General features: G+C 39.2%; 1 protein-coding gene across 1 annotated transcript in view; it reads right to left on the bottom strand.

The window, feature by feature from the left end:
- The window catches only part of LOC127429062 (pyruvate carboxylase, mitochondrial), a 185,594-nt gene that overhangs the window by 9,233 nt on the left and 155,215 nt on the right, over positions 1–21,146 (bottom strand). Inside the window, exons 17-18 of the mRNA XM_051677822.1 lie at positions 18,252–18,496; positions 1,516–1,695 (exon numbers count right to left, since the gene is read on the bottom strand). Coding sequence (XP_051533782.1) covers positions 1,516–1,695; positions 18,252–18,496 — 425 coding nt within the window. The remainder of the gene's footprint in view (positions 1–1,515; positions 1,696–18,251; positions 18,497–21,146) is intronic.

Below are 21,146 nucleotides of genomic sequence, written 5' to 3'. Positions count from 1 at the left end.
ATGTTTGTTATCTTAATTATAAGCAAAACAGCTGGCCTACAAATTCTCAAAGAGTCATTCTAAATAGCTTTCATGCACAGAAACACTTTTGTGCAGGCATTGTTCTTGGTGATGTGAGACATATTTGTCAGGGAAACAACTAATCTCGCACAAGAGTGGCTGCTGAGTAATTGGGGAGTTCAAGACAATGGGAACGGCACAGTTTTCCCACACATGTATCTCTGACAAGCACAACGCAGTGTTACTGTACTCCAGAGACTGTAGAACAACCGCAAAAGATAAACTTCACACAGACTGAGATTGAATCTAACATCTTTTTAGTGAGAGGGCTGATTATTCATTTATGTGGAACACTACAAAGATCTTAATAATTTGAATTCGTATCCATGCAATACTGTACAATACAAGCTTCTCTTTTCTCTGGACCAACCCAAGCTGAGCAGAGACCCTACTCATATACCCATCTACACAAGTTCCAGGGCCCAAAACTAACACTCGGCAAACACCAAATGGGAGTTAAAATCTGGTTTTGCAGAGTAAATGCAACATTGTTACACGCCAGTTGGCCGGTGACTGTATGAACTTCAAGATGATAACATTGTTTAAATCGTATTGTAAGAATGATAGTCTAAATGGTATGTAAGTGACACGAATGATAGTCTAAACATGATAAAAGTGATGCGAATGATTCAAATCAAAGACATTTAAACTTCTGTAACACTTTATAAGGGTGCACTTGTTAATATTAGCTAACTAGATTCCTTAACATGAACTAACAATGAACAATGCTTTTGCAGCACTTATTTATCTTGGTTAATTTGAATTTGAATATGTACTAGTAAATGTTTTACATTCAAAGTTGTATATGTTAACATTGTATAAGCATTAAGAACTAATGTGAACAAACAATAAACAATTGTAAATTTATAAATTAACATAAGATAATAAATGCTGCAAAAGGTTTATCGTTAGATCAAAATATCTAATAACTAATTTTAATTAATGGCAACTAACTTATGTTAACAAATAAAATCTTCTCATAAAGTGTTACCCAAACTTCTAAAGAAAACATCATTTTCAACTCCTGCATCTTCTAACTACCTTCACCTCAGTGGAAAATTAAGCATCATGATAGGATGACTTAACTGCTTGTGGCGACACATCTGTGGAATATTCCTTGCCGTACGCAATCAAAATGGAAATATAATACACAATGTGTCTTGTTTTTCCACCAATATACAGGAAAAAAAAAAACTGTGGAATAATCAAACTGTCAAAAATTTGCCAATCAATTTTCTCAACTCACCTGCCATTAGCAGCTGTGTCATGAAGTCTATTTGTACATGTACTGAATCTGTACTTGGACTTCTCTACTTTTCTCTCTTTGAGATCAAACACTGCTTTGAATACATTTAGCCTAGGTGAACAACTACACAGCAGTTATTAATTTGTCTTGGCTGATTAGTTTTCTTCCCGCATCTTGGGAGATGCTCTATGCAGGTTAGGGGGTCGTACCTTTGACCTGAAAGGTTCCGGGAAGCCTCCATGGGGGATGCCGATGTGCCCTTGAAGGAACTCAACCACAGAGAGGGGGAAAGAGAGCTCATCTGCTCTCTCCTCCACCTCTGCCCGACTCAGAGAGTTCTGCACCATGAACTGTGCCAGATCGCCCACAATCTTAGAGGAGGGTGTAACCTGAAGGGAGGGGATGAGAGGAGAGATAAGAGAGAAAGGAAAGACATGCCTGCTTAGAGTTCCATCAATACATCTCAGCTCTTTGTCAGGCTTATACAACCTCAGGCTGCCTGGCCAATATGAACCTGGAAGAAGAGAGGAGATGCAGTACATTGCAAAAATCATTTTTCTTACCTTTAGTATTTTTGTCCTGTTCTCAGTAAAAATATCTGAACATCCAATAAGGTCTGGTGTATTCATGATTGTCTTAAGCCTCTAAGTCATCAACATGATAAATTTGCTGAAAAATATTTTATGCATACACCACATGTCTTTTGCCTCCTGAAGAAATATCCATGCTCTTCTACTTCAAGAAGTAGAAGGTCTTGTCAAATCAATTCCAAAATTGCCGTGTCCATGTTTTAATGGACGTTTTTGGCTGGAAAATCTTTGCTGATTTTGATAATGACAAGATTAACTTTTATATTGTTTCTGATATTCCAAAATGAATATTCATTGAACTGAAACAACTTATGCTCTCTCAATATTTTGCACTTTATTTTATAGAAAAATCATATTATTTGAGGTATCTCTTAAACATCATTGTATTGCATATCCTGATGTATTATGCAAACCCCAATAAAAAACACAGTTCAGTCATAACTCTCAGAATAAATTTAAGGTGTTATAATGACATATGAAGTAAGGTAATAGGGCTGCGCGATATGGAGGAAAAATGCAAAATGCGATAAGTTGTTGGAAAATGTGATATGCGATACAATGCGATATGCAATCCTATGATGACGTCATCAGAGCGCGCAGTACCCCTCCGTCCAAATAAACTGAAGTTTATTGGAACAAAAAAAAGAGCATCTATCGGAGAAATCACAAGAACAGTTGTCTTTCGTTCCAAATTGTATATAAACTGTGTACAATGTTAAGTTTTACTATTAGCTCTGTCGCAGATATTAAAATTCATCTTCAGTTATTATTTGTATTTTTTTGTGAAATGAATCTAAAAGAATCTGTTTTAAAATAATTGATTTTAACACTTTAATTCGTGCTCGTATTAATTTCAAAATTCGTTAATTCAATGTTTTATTCTACTTGACGCAGACATTGGATTTCTGCTTTGGTTTAGCGTGCTAGTTGTCAGTAGGGATGGGCGATAATATCGCCGATATTATGGTACTTTTAGGCTAATATTGCCAATATCGATATCAATAACCTCTATTAAATTGAATTTTTAAGAATTCTTTGGATAAAATTAGTAACTTTATTATTATTGAAATTTTTTATACATTTAAGGGCCTAAACAGAAAATGATTATGCTGCCCATTATAACAAGCCCATTATAATACATGTCATGTCTAGGTTTTTCATTACTTAGTGTGAATAACGTCTCTGTTATGTACATAACCTCGGTTCCCTGAGACGAAGGGAACGAGACATTGTGTAGTAACGCATATGGGAGTGCCGCCTTACACAACCTATTGAAACCTCTCTACAATAATGCCAATATTCTAATATTGGCTATGGTGTTTGAGCCCCACCTGTTTTGGTGTGAAACTGTCCACTATAAAAACAGGTGCACAAACACCATTTCCTCAGAATTTCTGACTAAGAACAAGGAGAGCATTGCTCGTGCCTCAAGAACTCTGAGTCTTATAGTGCAGCTAGCATTCGAAATGTCTCGTTCCCTTCGTCTCAAGGAACCGAGGTTACGTACGTAACCGAGAAGTTCCCTTATGACTCAGTACACTCAACATTGCGTAGTAACGCATATGAGGAACAAAATCGCATCACGCCGCACTACACAACATAACTTCCCAGAGGAAACATGGTGCTGCAGTCTTGTGGGACAGTGACCAACATGAGTATGCCACAGTGAGTGATCCTCGTGTTGGCCAGGAGGGGAGCACTCATAACGAATATATGAACTATAGTCATGTAGTATAAATTAACTCCTTATGAGCCCAGATGGGAAGGGAGTTTAATTATAATGAAAGTGCTTGTGACTTTGTTAATTATAACGGCCTAAATGCAGGCGGTTGTGTAAATGATGGGGAGCCTGTACTTAAAGGGAAGGGCATAAGTATATATATTTAGCCAATGAATAGCAAGTGCTCTAAACAGAGAGGACTTGTGAAGAAAGAGACGTTACGTCTAGGTTGTAAAACCTAGCGAATGTGTTTTGAGAGGACCATTCCTGCTGCAAAACATACTGTATGTCTTGTAAAGACACACCATTCGTCCATGCCCATGAGGAGGCCATGCCTCTAGTTGAGTGTGCTTTAACACCAATTGGGCAAGTCTTACCCTGCGACTCATAAGCCAGGGCAATTGCATCCACAATCAAGAGAGAGCGCCTTTGCTTTGACATGGACATTCCTTTTGTACGTCCTCCATAGCATATAAAGAGCTGATCAGACAGTCTGAACTGGCAAGTACGCTCAACGTATGCATGTAGTGCCCGCAAAGGGCATAACAAATGCAATGATTGTTCCTCATCCGAATTAAATGGAGGAGGGAAGAAGGCCTGAAGGTGAACCACCTGCGCTTGAAGGCCGTGGTTAGAACCTTGGGTGCATAGCCTTTGCTGGGTTTAACAGTGGCTCTTGAAAGACCGGGGCCAAACTCCAGACATGAATTTTATGAGTTTACTCCAAACTCCAGACCCGTTTTACTGAGGCCAGAGCCAGCAGTAATGCGGTCTTAACGGAGAGCATGCGCAAATCAAAAGTCCAAAGACTCGAAGGGGGGCCTTGCGAGAGATTTGAGGACTAAAGTTAAGTCCCATGTCGGGACTGTAGCCTGCTGAGGTGGGTTTAATTGCCTTGCTCCCTTAAGGAACTTTGATTAAATCATGCTTGCCTATAGAGGCACCGGCTTCATGTGCGTGATACGCAGATATAGTTGCTGCATACACTGCGTTGACGGGGTGAACCCTGCGTCTAATCACTCTTAAAGAAATATTACAATTTCATGTATGGGGCAGGTTACTGGGTCCTTGCCATGTAAGAGATACCAATCAGTGGTGACACCATGCAAGGAGCAGACGTGTAAATGAGCTCTGCGCACTTTGCTACTTTTGGGTTATATTTTGGTCATAAACCGGTGAGATTCGATACACCCTGCTACATATCAGTTCTTTGAAGTTAACATGGCAAAGAATTTGAAATCCTCGAGCTCTGGAGATATTAAAAGACACTTACGTGCTCAAGCTGAAACCTCTGCAGACCAGGGACTCAGTTTGGATGGTGCGGCTGGAGAAATCCAGTGGCAATTAGCAAGCATGTCTGTGATGCTGACGAAAGTTGTTGCAGACTTAGAGGATCTTGCTGTAATACGTCGATCAATTACGGTGATGGAAACTAAATTCTCTGAGTTGATTACAAGAATCAGGGATGTCGAGAGATGGATCGATTAGCAGGAGTCATCGGAGAGGGAATTAGCTGCTAATCTGCTAGAGACCAAAATAGATTTGGAATGCATTTTTGAAAAACTGGAGGATTTGGAGAATCGTAGCCGGCGAAATAATGTCTGAATTGTTGGAATTCCTGAGCATGAGGAGGGTTGAGATATGGTGAAATTCCTGGATGAGCTCTTCCTGAGTCTGCTCGACATAACAGGCCATAAGCTGGAAATCGAGCGAGCTCACAGAGTTCTGGCTCGGAGATCGGCTGAGGGAGACATGCCCCGATCAATTCAGGCCAAATTTCTGAGCTCTTCCGATAAAGATCTCGTATTGCACAAGGAGGAGCAAAGGAAAGCTTTCTTGGAAGAATCACAGCATTTTCTTGTTCCCAGACTTTGCGAATTCAACAAGAGAGAAACGTGATTGATTCAAGGAATGCAAGAAACTCTTACATCAACGGAAGATCGCTTTTGCACTGATTTTTCCTGCCAAACTGAGAATAGATGCCGCAAAATATTTACGTGCCCATAGCAAGTGATGTCCTTCATAAAGTCAATGGGGTGAGTAAGCCATTTGGTGTTTCTCATGTGGCCCCTGAGTGGATTGACTTGCTGGGCATACACTCGACTGTCTGTGGAGGCTGGGCGCCTTTGTTTCTTTTTGTGTTGGTTCCACCTAGCGGCTGGAGTTTGTTTTGTGGAATAATACTCCAAGAACCTTTTGCATCGACGAAGGGTCACTTTTACACTGAAGTTCCCGGCCAAATTGAGAATATATACTAAGGATGGCCACAAAATATTTACATGCCCACAACAAGTGATGTCTTTCATAAAATCAATGGACTGAGGAAGTCATGGTATGTTTCTCATGCGGCCCCTGAGTGAACTTGACTCATTGAATATACTCTTGACCGTCCGAGGAATCTGGGCGCCTTTTTTGTTTCTTTTTATGTTAGTTCCGCCTAGCGGCTGGAGTTTGTTTTGTGGAATAACACTCCTTCGGGACAGTTGTGGATGAATCTGCTCATTCTTTGTTTATGCCTCCTATAGGCTGGAGTTTGTTTCGTGGAGTATTTTTTGCAGGACACTGGAATGATTAGGTTATCTCCTGAACTCGAAACAGCTGGCACACTGAACATTCGTTTGACTGTCGTAGGAAACTGAATGGCTTTATTATTATTTTTTTACATTTGTTTTATAGATAATTTTCTGTTATGTAATTCTGTCTCACAAAATTTGTACAGGAACACTGGACTCGAGCAATCTGACGGCAAAGTTGTCGCGAAGACTCTCGTAGGCGTACATGGACCTTTTGAGTTTAGAGGGATGGACGCTGGTTGTTGCTGTCTTGCGTGGGGTTAATGCGCACGTTTTTCTTTTTTCTGTTTGTTTGGTTCGGGGGGAAGTTCAGGGTCTGACTGTGGCACTAATGTTGGAATGTGGTCTTTATAATTTTATTTTTGAAACACAATCTATTTTTTCCTAATATGTCAAAATGTCCAATGTTAATATGAGTGGATTGTCTCTCTTCACGTGGAATGTGAATGGGTTGGGGCACCCCATAAAAAGAAGGAAGGTTATTTCTTTTCTTAAATGTAAGAAATATGATATAGTGTTTCTACAAGAAACACATCTATCCCCACAGAAAGCTGAAAAATTTGGGAAGATATGGGATGGACATGTTTTCTTTAGTGCTGGCTCAAGTAGGAGCAGAGGAGTCATTATACTGATAAGTAAACATCTACAATTCAAATGTCTCAAACATATTAAAGATAAATTATGAAGAGTCATTATTGTTTTAGCTGAAATTCGGGCAAAAATTGATTGACTAATATTTACGCACCTAACGCTGATAATCAGGGCTTTTCTATAGGTCTTGAATGGATGTTGCAAGCTGCTGGCACCCCTCATGATATAATATTGGGAGGAGACTTTAATCTTTTGATGGACTCAGTCCTTGATCATAGTGAAGCAAAATTGTACAAGCCCCCTAGAACAACACTGATGCTTCACAGGATGTGTAAAAATCTTGGTCTTACAGAAATTGAGACTTTTGAACCCATCTGGTAGGGACTATAAATTTTTTTAATCAGTACATAAGATTTATTCTAGAATATAATATATATATATATATTTTATTTATTTATTTATTTATTTATTTATTTATTTATATCTAAGTCCCTCATTTCATCTGTTGTTGATTGCTCAATTGGAAACATTTTAGTCTCAGATCAGGCCCTGGTGAGTTTAAAGGTGCTGCCACATATGGAGAAAAAGAAATCATTTAGTTGGCGCATTAATGTATCCCTTTTGCAAAATCCTGATTTTCAACAAATGTTAAAAGGCTGAAATTAATGTTTATATGGAGACCAACTGGTCCAGTATCCTCTGTTGGCGTGGCTTGGGAGGCGCTTAAGGCGGTTCTTAGGGTTCGAATTATACAGTATGCCTCATTCATCAAAAAATCCAAAGCACGAGAACTCGGGAGTAGGAACGGAATATTAAAAGTGCAGAGGTAGAGCTGAAGTGCCTAATGTCGTCTGATGGCCTCAGAGAATTGACCAGATTAAAATACAGATATAATACTATTTTGTCACGGAAGGTGGAGTTTTGGCTATTCAGGGCAAGTCATACTTTGAGTCAGGGGACAAAGCAGGGAAGCATTTGGCTAGATATATAAAGCGTGTTCCTCTCGGACTTGGCATATGACAGAGTGAATCAGGCATAACGAGGGAAATGCATATTTGCGTTTTGTTGGCCATTTGTGTGCCATTGCTTCCATTCCCAACGGGGCTTGGGACTTCGAGTACCAGAGGGGACAACAGTGGTCATTCTCCACTGAGGCAAATAGATCGATTTCTGCTTTGCCGAATATTTCCCAAATCCTCAAAACAGTTCGAGGATAAAGTCTCCTGAATTCCGCCATTGTGATTTATATATGCCACAACTGTCATGTTGTCTGAGCGAACCAGGACATGACAGTTTGCTATTTCTGACTGAAAAGCCTTTAAGGCTAGAAATACAGCCGATAGCTCTAGGCGCCGTGTGACAACTTGCCCCAGCACAGCACCATGCTGGTAAAATACAGGAGCTGTCCATGGAGCTAAAGCAGGTATACAGCGGCGGGATATAGTGATGCGCATGCGCCTTTGGCGCCAAGCACGTCGTGGCACACGGTGCTTCAGCCAGCACTGAAGAGGTCTCATGTGTAAGAGACCTAATGGAATGACGCCGGATGCCGTTGCCATAAATCCCAATGCTTTGTGAAACAGCTTCAGTGGAAGTGTTCTCCCCAGTTTGAACTGAGACTGACACTGTAGAATGGCCTGTACGCGCTCTCTCATGAGGTGCACCCGCCCGCTTGTGGAGTCGAGGCGGACTCCCAAAAAGGAGATTTTTTGGCTGGGGGAAGAGCGTGCTCTTCACCCAGTTCACATTGAGGCCCAAGCGGTTTAGATGCTGAAGCAGCAAGTCTCTGTGCTGGCATAACAGGGCCTCTGATTGCACCAGTAACAGCCAATCGTCGAGGAAGTTCAAGATGCACGTGCCGTTCAGTTTCAGAGGGGCAAGAACTGCATTGATGCACTTCATGAATGTGCGAGGAGCCAGAGTCTGTCTGAAGGGCAGGACTTTGAATTGATACGCTGTTCCCTCGAACGGAATCTTAAAAACATCCTGTGATGTCGTACAATTTGGATTTGAAAGTACGCATTCCTTCAGATCTATCGATGCAAACCAATCGTGTCCGAAGTCCACCATCTTTCTTTGGAACAAGAAAATAACGGATGTAAAACCCTTTTTGTGCTTGCCAATTTGGCACAATCTCTATAGTGTTTTTCACGATGAAATTGTGTATTTCGGCTCGTAACACTGGCGCAACATTTTGAACAATATTGTTAACAACAATATTCCTTTCCCGGCAAAAAAGTAGTGGGGAGATGGGGAACAAGGTTTTGTGTCTCCAACCGCAGGCTCTGCTTTCCGCTTCAAAGGGTTGTGCCCGTCAGGAGCAGTTTTGCTGCGCATGCTGATACGCAGGTGCCAGTGAGGCAGCAGGTATGGGGCTTTCAGTTGGGCACTGGCTTGAAACACAGCAAGGGTGAACTGGCTGTGATATACTCCGTTTGGGCATAAAGTGTCTCATATCCTGTGACTGCTGCTGAATCGCGACGTAACGCTCAGCAACTTTATTCACAGAACCGCTAAAGAGGCCGGCTGGAGACACTGGAGCATCCAACAGAGTGGCTTTTTCCTTATCACTCATTTCCGTGAGAGTCAGCCATATATGTAGATCCAGAACGACCAGGTTGCCCATGGATTTGCAGACGCTTGTCGACACTGTTCGGAAGGATGTATGGGACTTGATTTCCTGTTACTCGTTGGGCAGAGGTGTGCTACTACCTCCTCCACAGGGGGTAATTGGGCATAACCGTTTTCTTCCCAGTGATCCACATTAAAGAGGATGGCGTCACTGCGTGAGCATGCCGATGATGGGTGCGCACCAGTACTTCTTTCGTTATTAACAGATTTGCGGGATGCTGCCGTCTGACGGCGCCCGGACTGCAGGAACCATTCACTGAGGCGAGACTGCTCAGGTTGCTCTGGGGGAGACCACTCAAGGTGAAGCTGTCTCAATTACTTCTGTCTTTTCATGTAATCTCAGACTGACTTGAAGTTCAGTGGTGAGCACTATGGGGGCCATGCCATCTGTTGCAGGGCTCCCCGTTCTTCTATTTTATTCTAATCTATTTGCAAAAGGAATGTTTGTCTAAAATTTATATTTCCAACTGACACACTAAAACTGAAGATATAAATAACCATCTTAAGACAAATGTTTTTGTGAAACATTTTGTGCCTAAGACTTTTGCACAGTACTGTATGTCTTGTTTTCTAGTTAAAATATCTAGAATGTTATAGAATATTAGCAATATAATGTTATCTGCTCTCTCAATGCCACGTTCCTGTTTTTCATACTGCGGAAAATCTTTTTCATAATCTGTTTGTCTTGTATTCTTTTTTTTTTTTTTTTTTTTTTTAAATAGCTAAACATCCTTAAAACAAGATAAATTTGCTTGGAGCTCAAAATATTAAAAGATATTAAAGATATACTTTATACTGTAAAGCTGGGCTATTCAACTTCATAGACAAGTGGGCCAGATGGAAAAAAATCTCTGGGGCATGCGGGCCAAGCCAGAATATTTTGTTAACGAAAACATTTTATTAGATATTGTGTGATACTAGGCCTATAATTTTTGTTCACTATATAAATAAAATGTCAAGAGAAAAACAATTCCAGCAGGAAATTCTGAAAAAACAAAACTAAACAGTGGTTTAAAATTGGTCCATAACTGAGAAAGTACATCAGATTTATAAAAATAATAATAATTTGAACAATAACAGTACATTTTGTTCTAGATGCAATGATTTAAGCTTTTGACTTTTTAAATCGAATGTTTTCTTGACCAAATTAATGAATAGATCTTTTCTGTTTCTCGGAACTCATGCTTGTCAGTTGTCCATGATTTTAGTTCTTGAATATTCCCATTTCTTCAAAATTATGGATAATGATTTTTTTGTAGCACAACCTCTGAAAGCATCTAAAAACAGAGACTGTAAAAACATTGAGACCTGGCACGACTTCCAACTAGCGCAAGTTAACACAGGAAAACAACTGAAAAACAGCGCAATCAGACACAAAACGAGTTTGATGTGAACAGCCCTTAAGACAACTGACAACATCATGCGGGCCACTGAAAATTTCTAACAGGCTGGACTTGGCCAATGGGCAGCCAGTTGAATAGGCCTGCAGTAAAGACTAAATAAGATGTGTTTTTTTCTGAGCAATCTAACAGAATTTAGTGAGGTTTATGCTTAAACAAGTAAAAAAAAATAATAAAATTAAATTAAAAAAAATAAAAACTATTTTCCAATGGTCTAAGAAAAAACATTTCCTTCCGAATTAAGTTTTGTTCTTACCCCCAGTGGCAAATAAATGTTCTTATTTTTTATTTTTTTTATTCTTGCCTGACATAAGTCAGTTAAACAGATTTACTGAACCTTTTAAGGAAAATATTTTTAAATTCTTATTAATCACACCTTTGTAAAATTATATTTTGTGTTTACATAAAATTTAATTTACTGATAAAAAATGATTCAGTTCAGTCATGAAACTACACGGCGCAAGCTGATGATGTTCTTTGACAATGCAATTTCTGACAAGCAATTGTTTTTTTTGTCTGACATTTAAGTCTTCGCAGTATTTTGCAGGTAAGCCCGTTTCACCGCAGTGCACTACAAGAGTTTTCTCTCTTAAACCCACCTCCTCCCCAGTACCACGGGTCTAGATCTGCTTCACTGAGATTATGTATGTCTACTTGTGCAGCAGCAGCATGTCTAACATGTCTAACTGCTGGAATTTTTTTCTCTTTATGTTTTATTTATATAGTGAACAAAAATGATAAGCCTACTACCACACAATATCTGATAAAATCTTTTCTTAAACAAAATATTCTGGCTTGGCCCGCATGCCCCAGAGATTTTTTTTCCATCTGGCCCACTTGTCTATGAAGTTGAATAGCCCAGCTTTACAGTATATCTTTAATATATTTTAATATATTGTGCTCCTCAAGCAAATGTATCTTATTTTAAGGATGTTTAGCTATTTAAAAAATTAAAATAAAAAATACAATAAGACAAACACAGATTATGATAAAGATTTTCTGCAGTATGGAAAACAGGAACGTGGCATTGAGAGAGCAGATAACATTCACAATAATCACCATCAAAAGGACAAAAGAAGAATGGCAGAAAAAGAGAAAGCTAGGCACTAATGAAATCTAGTGTTAACATGTTGCCTGTTAGTGCACCGCTCAGTCTCTGATACTGACAATATTAACGGAGAGGGGACTCTGAGGTATTGGCACAGAAAGCCGGCTATCTTCGATCATTTAATTAAGCCCAGGGAAATGAAAAGCAGCAAGCTGAGACCAAACGTTCACAGACGCCTTTGATTGGGGGAGATCAGACGGAGCCTCTGTGAAAAACAACAGATAAGCTTTGCTTAAAGCTCTCTGTTGATCTGTCTCTGGGCCATACGAAAGACAGGGACAGGATCATTTCTTCTCACCCTCCTTCTGCCCCCTTTTTTTACCAAGTTATTTTTATTCAATTTCATCTGGAGATTGAGACAGTTGCATTGGAGTGAGAGGGAAGAGGAGGAGGCAGAGAGAAAGAGAGAGGAGAGAGCAATTCTATCTGTGATTCAGAGAGCAGCTCTTGGGTCCACGCTGCTCATGATCTTGCTAGCGTGAGTGGATTTTGAGAGTTAGGGCGAGACCCTTCTGAGCGCAGTGGGTGATAATTAAGCTCTATTTATCCAGGAAGAGTGCAGCATATGAACAATTTAAACTGAACCGTTCATGATCATGTGACATGAACAGCAGTTTAAATTTAATTGATTGAAAAAAATAAAATTAATAGACAGCACCCAATCACACATGAATCTAAAGCTTAATGTTTGAGATATTTTGCTAATCACAAATTTCATGATTGGCTTCCAGCTTGGAATGCAATGAAGAAATTTATAATGAACTGGAATAGCAAGAATTCTAGAAATGAAACAAACTACATTTGAAAATATAAATGGAAGAACAAAGTACTGTATGAAATTGTCTTTGACAAAGTAAACAAAGCTCAACTAAATATTGGTGCACTTAGTGGTCCCAAAATGTATTTGGACATTTATATCACATATAAACGCATGAAAACATTTGCATAAAAGTCTTATCAGGCTTATACTGTAGCAAGATTATTTGCAAATGAGTTACCACATTAATTAAAAGTTAACAAGGCTAGCTTCGCTGCTTACCAGTTAACATTCACTGCAAACATTCGAGCATAACATTATCTAATTGCTGCATGCAGGAGAAACATGACCTGAGGTGCGTTCAATAGCAGTGGGGCTTGCGTTGCATTTCCAAAATATAACAGATCACGGTCAAAAACTCAGCGGCCCTGAACATAGCGCTTTCAGCTGTTAATGATTAATTTTGGGCTGGTGGTGTTTGTTTGTGGCAAAGGAAAATTAGGGGGGGGGAAAATTATTTTCCAGGACATTTGACATTTTCTTTAATTTTACAGGTTTCCCAGGACATGTGGGAACCCTGGATTAAGTGCGATTTACTGTATGTTTACAAATATTTTGGGGAGGGTTGTATGTCCACCTATAGTTGAAGTCAGAAGTTTACATACACCTTAGCCAAATACATTTAAACTCAGTTTTTCACAATTCCTGACATTTAATCGTACAAAACATTCCCTATCTTAGGTCAATTAGGATCACTATTTTAAGAATGTGAAATGTCAGAATAATAGTAGAAAGAATTATTTATTTCAGCTTTTATTTCTTTCATCACATTCCCAGTGGGTCAGAAGTTTGCATACACCAGTCCCTTCTGCAGCAAAGCACCCCCACAACATGATGCTGCCACCCCGTGCTTCACGGTTGGGATGGTGTTCTTCGGCTTGCAAGCCTCACCCTATTTCCTCCAAACATAACAATGGTCATTATGGCCAAACAGTTAAATTTTTGTTTCATCAGACCAGAGGACATTTCTCCAAAAAGTAAGATCTTTATCCCCATGTGCACTTGCAAACTGAAGTCTGGATTTTTTTATGGCGGTTTTGGAGCAGTGGCATCTTCCTTGCTGAGCAGCCTTTCAGGTTATGTCGATATAGGACTCGTTTTACTGTGGATATAGATACTTGTCTACCGGTTTCCTCCAGCATCTTCACAAGGTCCTTTGTTGTTATTCTGGGATTGATTTGCACTTTTCGCACCAAACTACATTAATCTATAAAACACAGAATGCGTCTCCTTCTGGAGTGATATGATGGCTGCGTGGTGCAATGGTGTTTATACTTGCGTACTATTGTTTGTACAGATGAACGTGGTACCTTCAGGCATTTGGAAATTGCTCCCAAGGATGAACCAGACTTGTGGAGGTCCACAATTTGTTTTCTGAGGTCTTGGCTGATTTCTTTTGATTTCCCCATGATGTCAAGCAAAGAGGCACTGACTTTGAAGGTAGGCCTTAAAATACATCCACAGGTACACCTCCAATTGACTCCAATTAGCCAATTAGACTATCAGAAGCTAATTGGCTAATTGCCTAAAGGCTTGAGATCATTTTCTGTAATTTTCCAAGCTGCTTAAAGGCACAGTTAACTTAGTGTATGTAAACTTCTGACCCACTGGAATTGTGAAAGTCCATTAAAAGTGAAACAATCTGTCTGTAAAAAATTGTTGGAAAAATTACTCATGTCATGCACAAGGTAGATGTCCTAAACGACTTGCCAAAACTATAGTTTGCTAATGTGAAATCGGTGGAGTGGTTAAAAAATTTGTTTTAATGACTTCAACCAAAGTGTATAGAAACTTCTGACTTCAACTGTACCTAATATCTAGTTGAATATTTGTGGTTGCAAATCACAATAGAAAAAGTCTCATTCTGATAACATTTTCCATAGCAGTTAATGTTCCAAAGTATTTTTTATTTTCTGATAAACACCTTTTACATTTTTATTTATTTTCCAAATAGAGCAGCACTTTATTGTCTGCTTATACCAAGCTCTCATAAATATAATGGAGATGATCTGAGATACTAAAGCTTCAGTGGATTTTATGATATTAATTACATCTTAATGGATGTGAATTGATCGAATTCTCAGAGGACTTTTTAAAATCTATTATTTAAAATCCTGTAACCATGAGGGATTGAAAGAGAGAAACTGAGAAAATGAGATCGCTACTGGGATTACCTTTTTTGTTGCAGCTCTCATCATAAGTAACATCGCTTCAAAATTGCCAAGATGCGTGTCGCCATATTTCCGTTGTAAACCTTAATAACTTTTTTTTTTATCCCCACTGAGATGCAGGAGTGCGCCGACATGACGGCTCCGTTTTTCTCTCACGAGTATGTTTGGGCCTTAAATGTGTGCGTTACGCATATAATGGGTGTCCACGAGTGTGTGTGTGTGTGTGTGTGTGTGTGCGCGTGTGAGGGGGGCACGAGGGTGTTTCCCACAGTTATTTCAGATAATATTGAAACGTTGTATTGATCAAGTGTATCTAGCTTTGATATACAGCTCAAGCCTTCGTTGCAAATTCGAAAACTTCACGTTAGAACTAGCAACAGAGAATGCACTGCTTTTCGGCATAGGAGTAAAAAGGTTGTGTGTATGTGCGAGCGTGTGTGAGAGTGCATGCATATGTATGTGTGAGATATTTTAGACATTTTGATGTTCTTAACCGATTTACTTTAACCAATGATTGTGTTTTAGTTTGTTATTTTGTTGTGGTAGCCTGTAGGGCTCTTTTAAATAATTGAAATAATTTGGCGAAGTGATATGGAACCGTTATGCGGTCAAGACCTGGAATTACTTTATAGCTGTGTGTTTCCTTGAAAAATAATTGCACACCTTAGAATGCCTGTAAACCAATCAGAATCAAGCATTCAACAGACCCATGGTATAATAAACTATATTTTTGTGGCAGATGAGTAAAGCATTGAATAGACATTTCAAAAAGTGGCTTTAGAAATCAATGTATTGTTTGTTTTATTTCTATATCATTGAACATGAGCTTTTAACTGCATGGTCTACAGTCCACAGCTATTTATTTTGCAATAGAGTGCGTCAGTCTGGTGGACTAGGGGCCATTCAAGCATCTGTTTGCATTATTTTTTAATAGAGGTTACAGTGGTTTTTACAGTGCTTTTCTGCATTAATTGGTCATAAAATGTGATCTCATCTTCAAAGCCAAAAGTATAGACAAACACAAAGTGCTTAAGCTAACAACACACAAACAATTATAATCTTTCATGTCTTTTTTGAACACATCCCATTAACCATTTCACATTGGAAAAAGTAACTGAACCCTTTTTTCATTTAATAACTGGACAATCCTCCTTTGTTAGCAATAACCTCAACCATGTGTTTCTGGTAGATGCGGATTAGACCTGCACAACGTTCAGAAGGAATTTTGACCAGTCTTCCTTACAGAACTGCTTCAGCTCTTAGGATGTCTGATGTGAACGGCCCTCTTGAGGTCATTCCACAACATCTCTATTGGGTTAAGGTCTAGGCTCTGACTGGGCCACTACAAAAGGTGGATTTTCTTTTTTTGAAGCCATTCTGTAGTGTATTTACTTCTATCTTTAGGGTCATTGTCCTGCTGCATCACCCAACTTCTACAAAGCTTCAGCTGCCGCACAGCCACCCTGACATTATCCTGTAGGATATCTTGATGAACTTGGGAATTAATTTTTCCCTCGATTATGGCAAGCGGTCCAGGCCCCGAAGCAGCCCCAAATCACGATGCTCCCTCCACTGTACTTCACTGCTGGTATGATGTTTTCATGTTGGTATGCGGTGCCCTTTTTACGCCATACATAGTGCTGTGTGTTCTTCCCAAACAATTCAATCATAGTTTCATCAGTCCACAAAACATTTTCCCAGTAGCGTTGTGGAGTGTCAAAGTGATCTTTGGCAAACTTTATGCACGCAGCAACGTTTTTGTTGGAAAGAAGCGGCTTCCTTCATGATGTCCTGCCATGGACACCATTCCTGTTTAATGTTTTCCGTATAGTAGATTTATTAAGAGATGTTAACCAGTTACAGTGATTCCTTCAAGTCTTTAGCTGTCACTCTAGGGTTCTTTTTTTACCTCATTGAGCATTCTGTGGTGTGCCCTTTGAGTCATCTTGGCTGGATGGCCACTTCTACAGAGAATAGCCACAGTGTGGACAGTTGAATATCTAAGCTCTTCAACATAACTTTGTAACCCTTTCCAACTTTATGCAAAGCAACAATTCTTGATCGCAGGTCTTTTGAGATCTCTTTTTTGCCAGCATTGTCCACGCCAGCGGATGCTTCTTGTGAATGGCAAACTTAAAATATTTGAGGGCTTTTTATAAGTCAAAGTCAAGTCAAATCATTTTTATTTGTATAGCGCCTTTCACAACACACATCGTTTCAAAGCAGCTTTACAGAAAATCATGCATTAACAGAAAATGAAACTGTAATATCTATAAGGTCTTAGAGTCATCATCGCGTAGTTTGATAAAATACGATTGTGAATTGTGTTTAAAAATAAGTAATTCAATAATAATTGTATTTAGAAACCCAGTGAGCAAGCCGAAGGCGACTGTGGCAAGGAACACAAAACTCCATAAGATGTTGGTTAATGGAGAAAAATAACCTTGGGAGAAACCAGGCTCAACCAGCCTCTGGCTAACATAATGAATATAATGCCAATATTACTTAGTTATGTATAGTGCAATTCGTGGTTTAAAATGTCTGTTTACTAATGTCTTTGAAGTTCATCCTGGATTTACTGCAGGAGTTCACATAGATGCATTGTCCTTTGTTAGTTGGCTGATGAAGGCTTTTTTTGGCAATTAATTGATGGTCTATGTATTTCATTATAAGAGTGTAGTCCATCATTAGACCAAGGTGACGCAGGCAGAGATCAGTGAGGTGCATCGCAGTTCAACCTGCCAGTAATTTCGGTGAGGTCTATCTTAAGTCCAAGGTTCAGGCAATGGCATATGTAGCTCTAACCCACACCTCCAATCTTGTTTCAATAATTGGATGGCAAGTTTGCCAACACCTGACTAATTTGCTTTTTTGACGTCATTAGCCTAGGGGCTTACATACTTTTTCCAGCCTACACTGTGAATGTTGGAATGTATTCAATATACAAGAACAATACAATAATTTGTGTGTTATTAGTTAAAACAGATTTTGTTTGTTCATAATTGTTACTTAGATGACGATCAAAACAGATTTTTAGACAAATTTATAAAAAATTAAATCAGGTAATTCCAAAGGGTTCACATACTTTTTCTTGCCACTGTATGCGTCAGACGAATATATTACCACGTTAAACTGTTTTTTCAATGTCTTGCAAATTAAAAAAAAATATATTATTAATTGTAATAAATTAACACTTTAAACTGATAGCAAAAATAATTACCCAATCTATATAAATCACAGCTCAACTCAAAGTGCATCACAAAATAACTAAATGAAAATAAGGTTGAAATATAATAAAAAATAAAAAACATTGAATGCCCCAAAATAAAGGGGTAATTGCTCACTTTGATGAGGTCACCAAGCAGCTTGTTGGCTTCTGCGTAGGCTTTCTTCACCTCCTTAAACTTATTTCCCAGCCCCATACTGTGAGCTTGGAAGTGAAGGTTGGTGTACTGGCCTCCCGGGATCTCGTTCTCATAAACATCCGCATTCCCAGACTTCATGGTGGCTGTGCAGTCAAACGGTGCATAAAGGCCTCGGGTCACCTCCCAATACTCACTGTAGTCAAAAACCTTCTCAAGAGAGATGCCTGAGAAATACATGCGAGTATAAAACAGAAAAGACAGAGATAGAGGTCATTAGTCAAAAAAAGCATTCTGAGAAAAAGTAGCACAACAAATTACTGATCTGACATTAATATTTAATCAAAAATAATGAAACTCCTCGTCTCTTTAACAGACTGTGCCAGTTAATCAGGCATTCTTCCGGAGCTTTTAATCAGTCCCCGAAAGATCAGCTCATGGGGGCCTGTATGTGGCATAAGCAGGGAATTGGTGGTGGAGCATAGATTGCTTCCTGCCACTCACAGCTTCATCATTTACCAGCAGCAGTCAGTCAATTAATCAATCAATGAGGCGCGCCACTTCCAACAGAATTTACATGCTCATTTGGCTCCCTCGTCCTCACTAATTGCCCATCGCTGTGATCACAATAGCTTTCTTGTACAAAAGATAATGCACGCATACACACACTATAAGATGTGTATGTGCCCGCCCATTATACCAAAGACCCACCACAGGAATCACAACAGCACCCTAATAAAACTCACTTGCACACATTTTTCTTCTCATGCTCACTGCCACCCTGACTACAGGCTATTAGGCACTATTGATGTTATGGTGTAAAAGCAGTCCAACTCGCCCCATGTCCAGCAATCTAACAGTCAGTCAGCCCATGCATTGATCTCTGGCAACATGGCCTTTATTATGATATACTGGCTTGAACAGAGCAAGAAAGAGACACTATGGGAGGTGAAGGGACCTGGACAGGGGAAGGAGAGATCAATTAAGAAGAACCCGGAAGGTGATAAAACGCTTATTGTTGCTAGTTTGCGGTCACACTCATTTTCCATTAAATAAACACAAATATCACTTGTATTTTGCAGTTTACTGCAGTGTTATTAGCTCCACCAGTGAGTGTATGTGTGCTGAGGGAGACAGGGATTGATATATACCTTGATATATTTATATATATTTAGACCGTATATAGACAGATATACAGTAGATATAGATAGGGGAGATTGGGGCAAGTTGTCACACTGAAAAATTGTCACAAGGGCTCATGCATCCTCCAAATTCCCGTGAAAGAAGGTCGCATTTGAAGGCTGCATTCCGAGTGTCCTACTCGCTTTTCTGAAAAGAGACGGCCTCGATGACGTATGCGGCCGACAAATGCGACCTCCAGAGGACGCATCCTTCCAAACGAGACACAGCCTTAGTCATCTATCACAATGGGTAAGACCAAAGAATAAAGATATGTGTGCTGAGGGAGACAGGGATTGATATACACCTTGATATATTTATATATATTTAGACTCGTATATAGACAGATATATGGTAGATATAGATAGGGGAGATTGGGGCTAGTTGTCACACTGAAAAATTGTCACAAGGGCTTTATCTCAGTAACCATATGATTAAGAGTCAAAAGACCAATTGCGCGCAAATGTGTTTTCTCTAGCAGAGGTTTATGTTGGTTTTAAACACCTATTTCAAAATACTCTTAAAATAGAAAATATTTTGTGAATTCTACACTTCAAAGTTAATTTTCACTTTCGTCATATTTTTGTTATACAGTGGTGGCCAAAAATATTGGCACCCTTGGTAAATATGAAAAATATGAAAAGAAGGCTGTGAAAAATATGTCTTTGTTTATCCTTTTGATCTTTCATTCAAAATATTCACAAAAATATATCCTATAATGGATATCAAACAATTCCAAACACAACACAAGTACTAATACTTATGTCAAATATATGTGTGGCACAATTATTGGCACCCCTAGAAATTCTTACGAGTAAAATATATCTGAAGTATATTCCCATTCATATTTTACATTTTTTAGTACACCTGGGTGACTAGGAACATGAAATTGTTCAGCCATGACTTCCTTTGGATGGCTGCATGCTAGGTAGGTCGCGTCCTTTGAAGGCTGCAGTATACCGAGTGTCCTCCTTTAAACAAGCCTCGTTTAAACGAGACGGCCTTCATTGGACAAACGGAAACAGAACGTAACATGGTTGCTATGACAGCACGCCACTCTTTAACAAGTGCGAGCGCTTTGAGTGAGAAGGGAACAAAGTCCCTCTGGAAGGGAATGTATGAGGTACATTTTAGGAGTTATAATAATGTAAAGAGAAAAGAAAATAGATTTTACAGGTGTACTTTTAGTCTAATGCTTTATTTTAATTATATATTAATAAAATTATACATATTATATACTCTGCACCCATCTACTGAGGTACTTCAACTTGAATTAAAATTCCTTGCATTTGAACATCATATTTATGGGCAAATTGGCGTAATTCTTTTTTAGACATTTCTGTTGAAGCAAAGAATTGTGGGTTATGAGTGCCCACGAAGGATACACCTCATGTATCCTCCAAATTTCCGTGAAAGAAGGTCGCATTCGAAGGCTGCATTCCGAGTGTCCTACTCGCTTTTCTGAGAAGAGACAGCCTCGATGACGTATGCGGCAGACAAATGCGACCTCCAGAGGACGCATCCTTCCAAATGAGACACAGCCTTAGTCATCCATCACAATGGGTAAGACCAAAGAATAAAGATATGATGTGCGGCAAAATATTGTCGAGCTTCACGAAATGGAAAATGGCTATAAGAAAATAGCTAAAGCAGTGAGAATACCAATTTCCATCATCCGGGCAATAATTAAGAAGTTCC

This window comes from Myxocyprinus asiaticus, chromosome 38 (assembly GCF_019703515.2).
Source record: "Myxocyprinus asiaticus isolate MX2 ecotype Aquarium Trade chromosome 38, UBuf_Myxa_2, whole genome shotgun sequence".
Taxonomy (NCBI): Eukaryota; Metazoa; Chordata; class Actinopteri; order Cypriniformes; family Catostomidae; genus Myxocyprinus; species Myxocyprinus asiaticus.
Note: the sequence above shows the minus strand (reverse complement) of the source record. Positions and strands in the feature narration are given on the sequence as shown.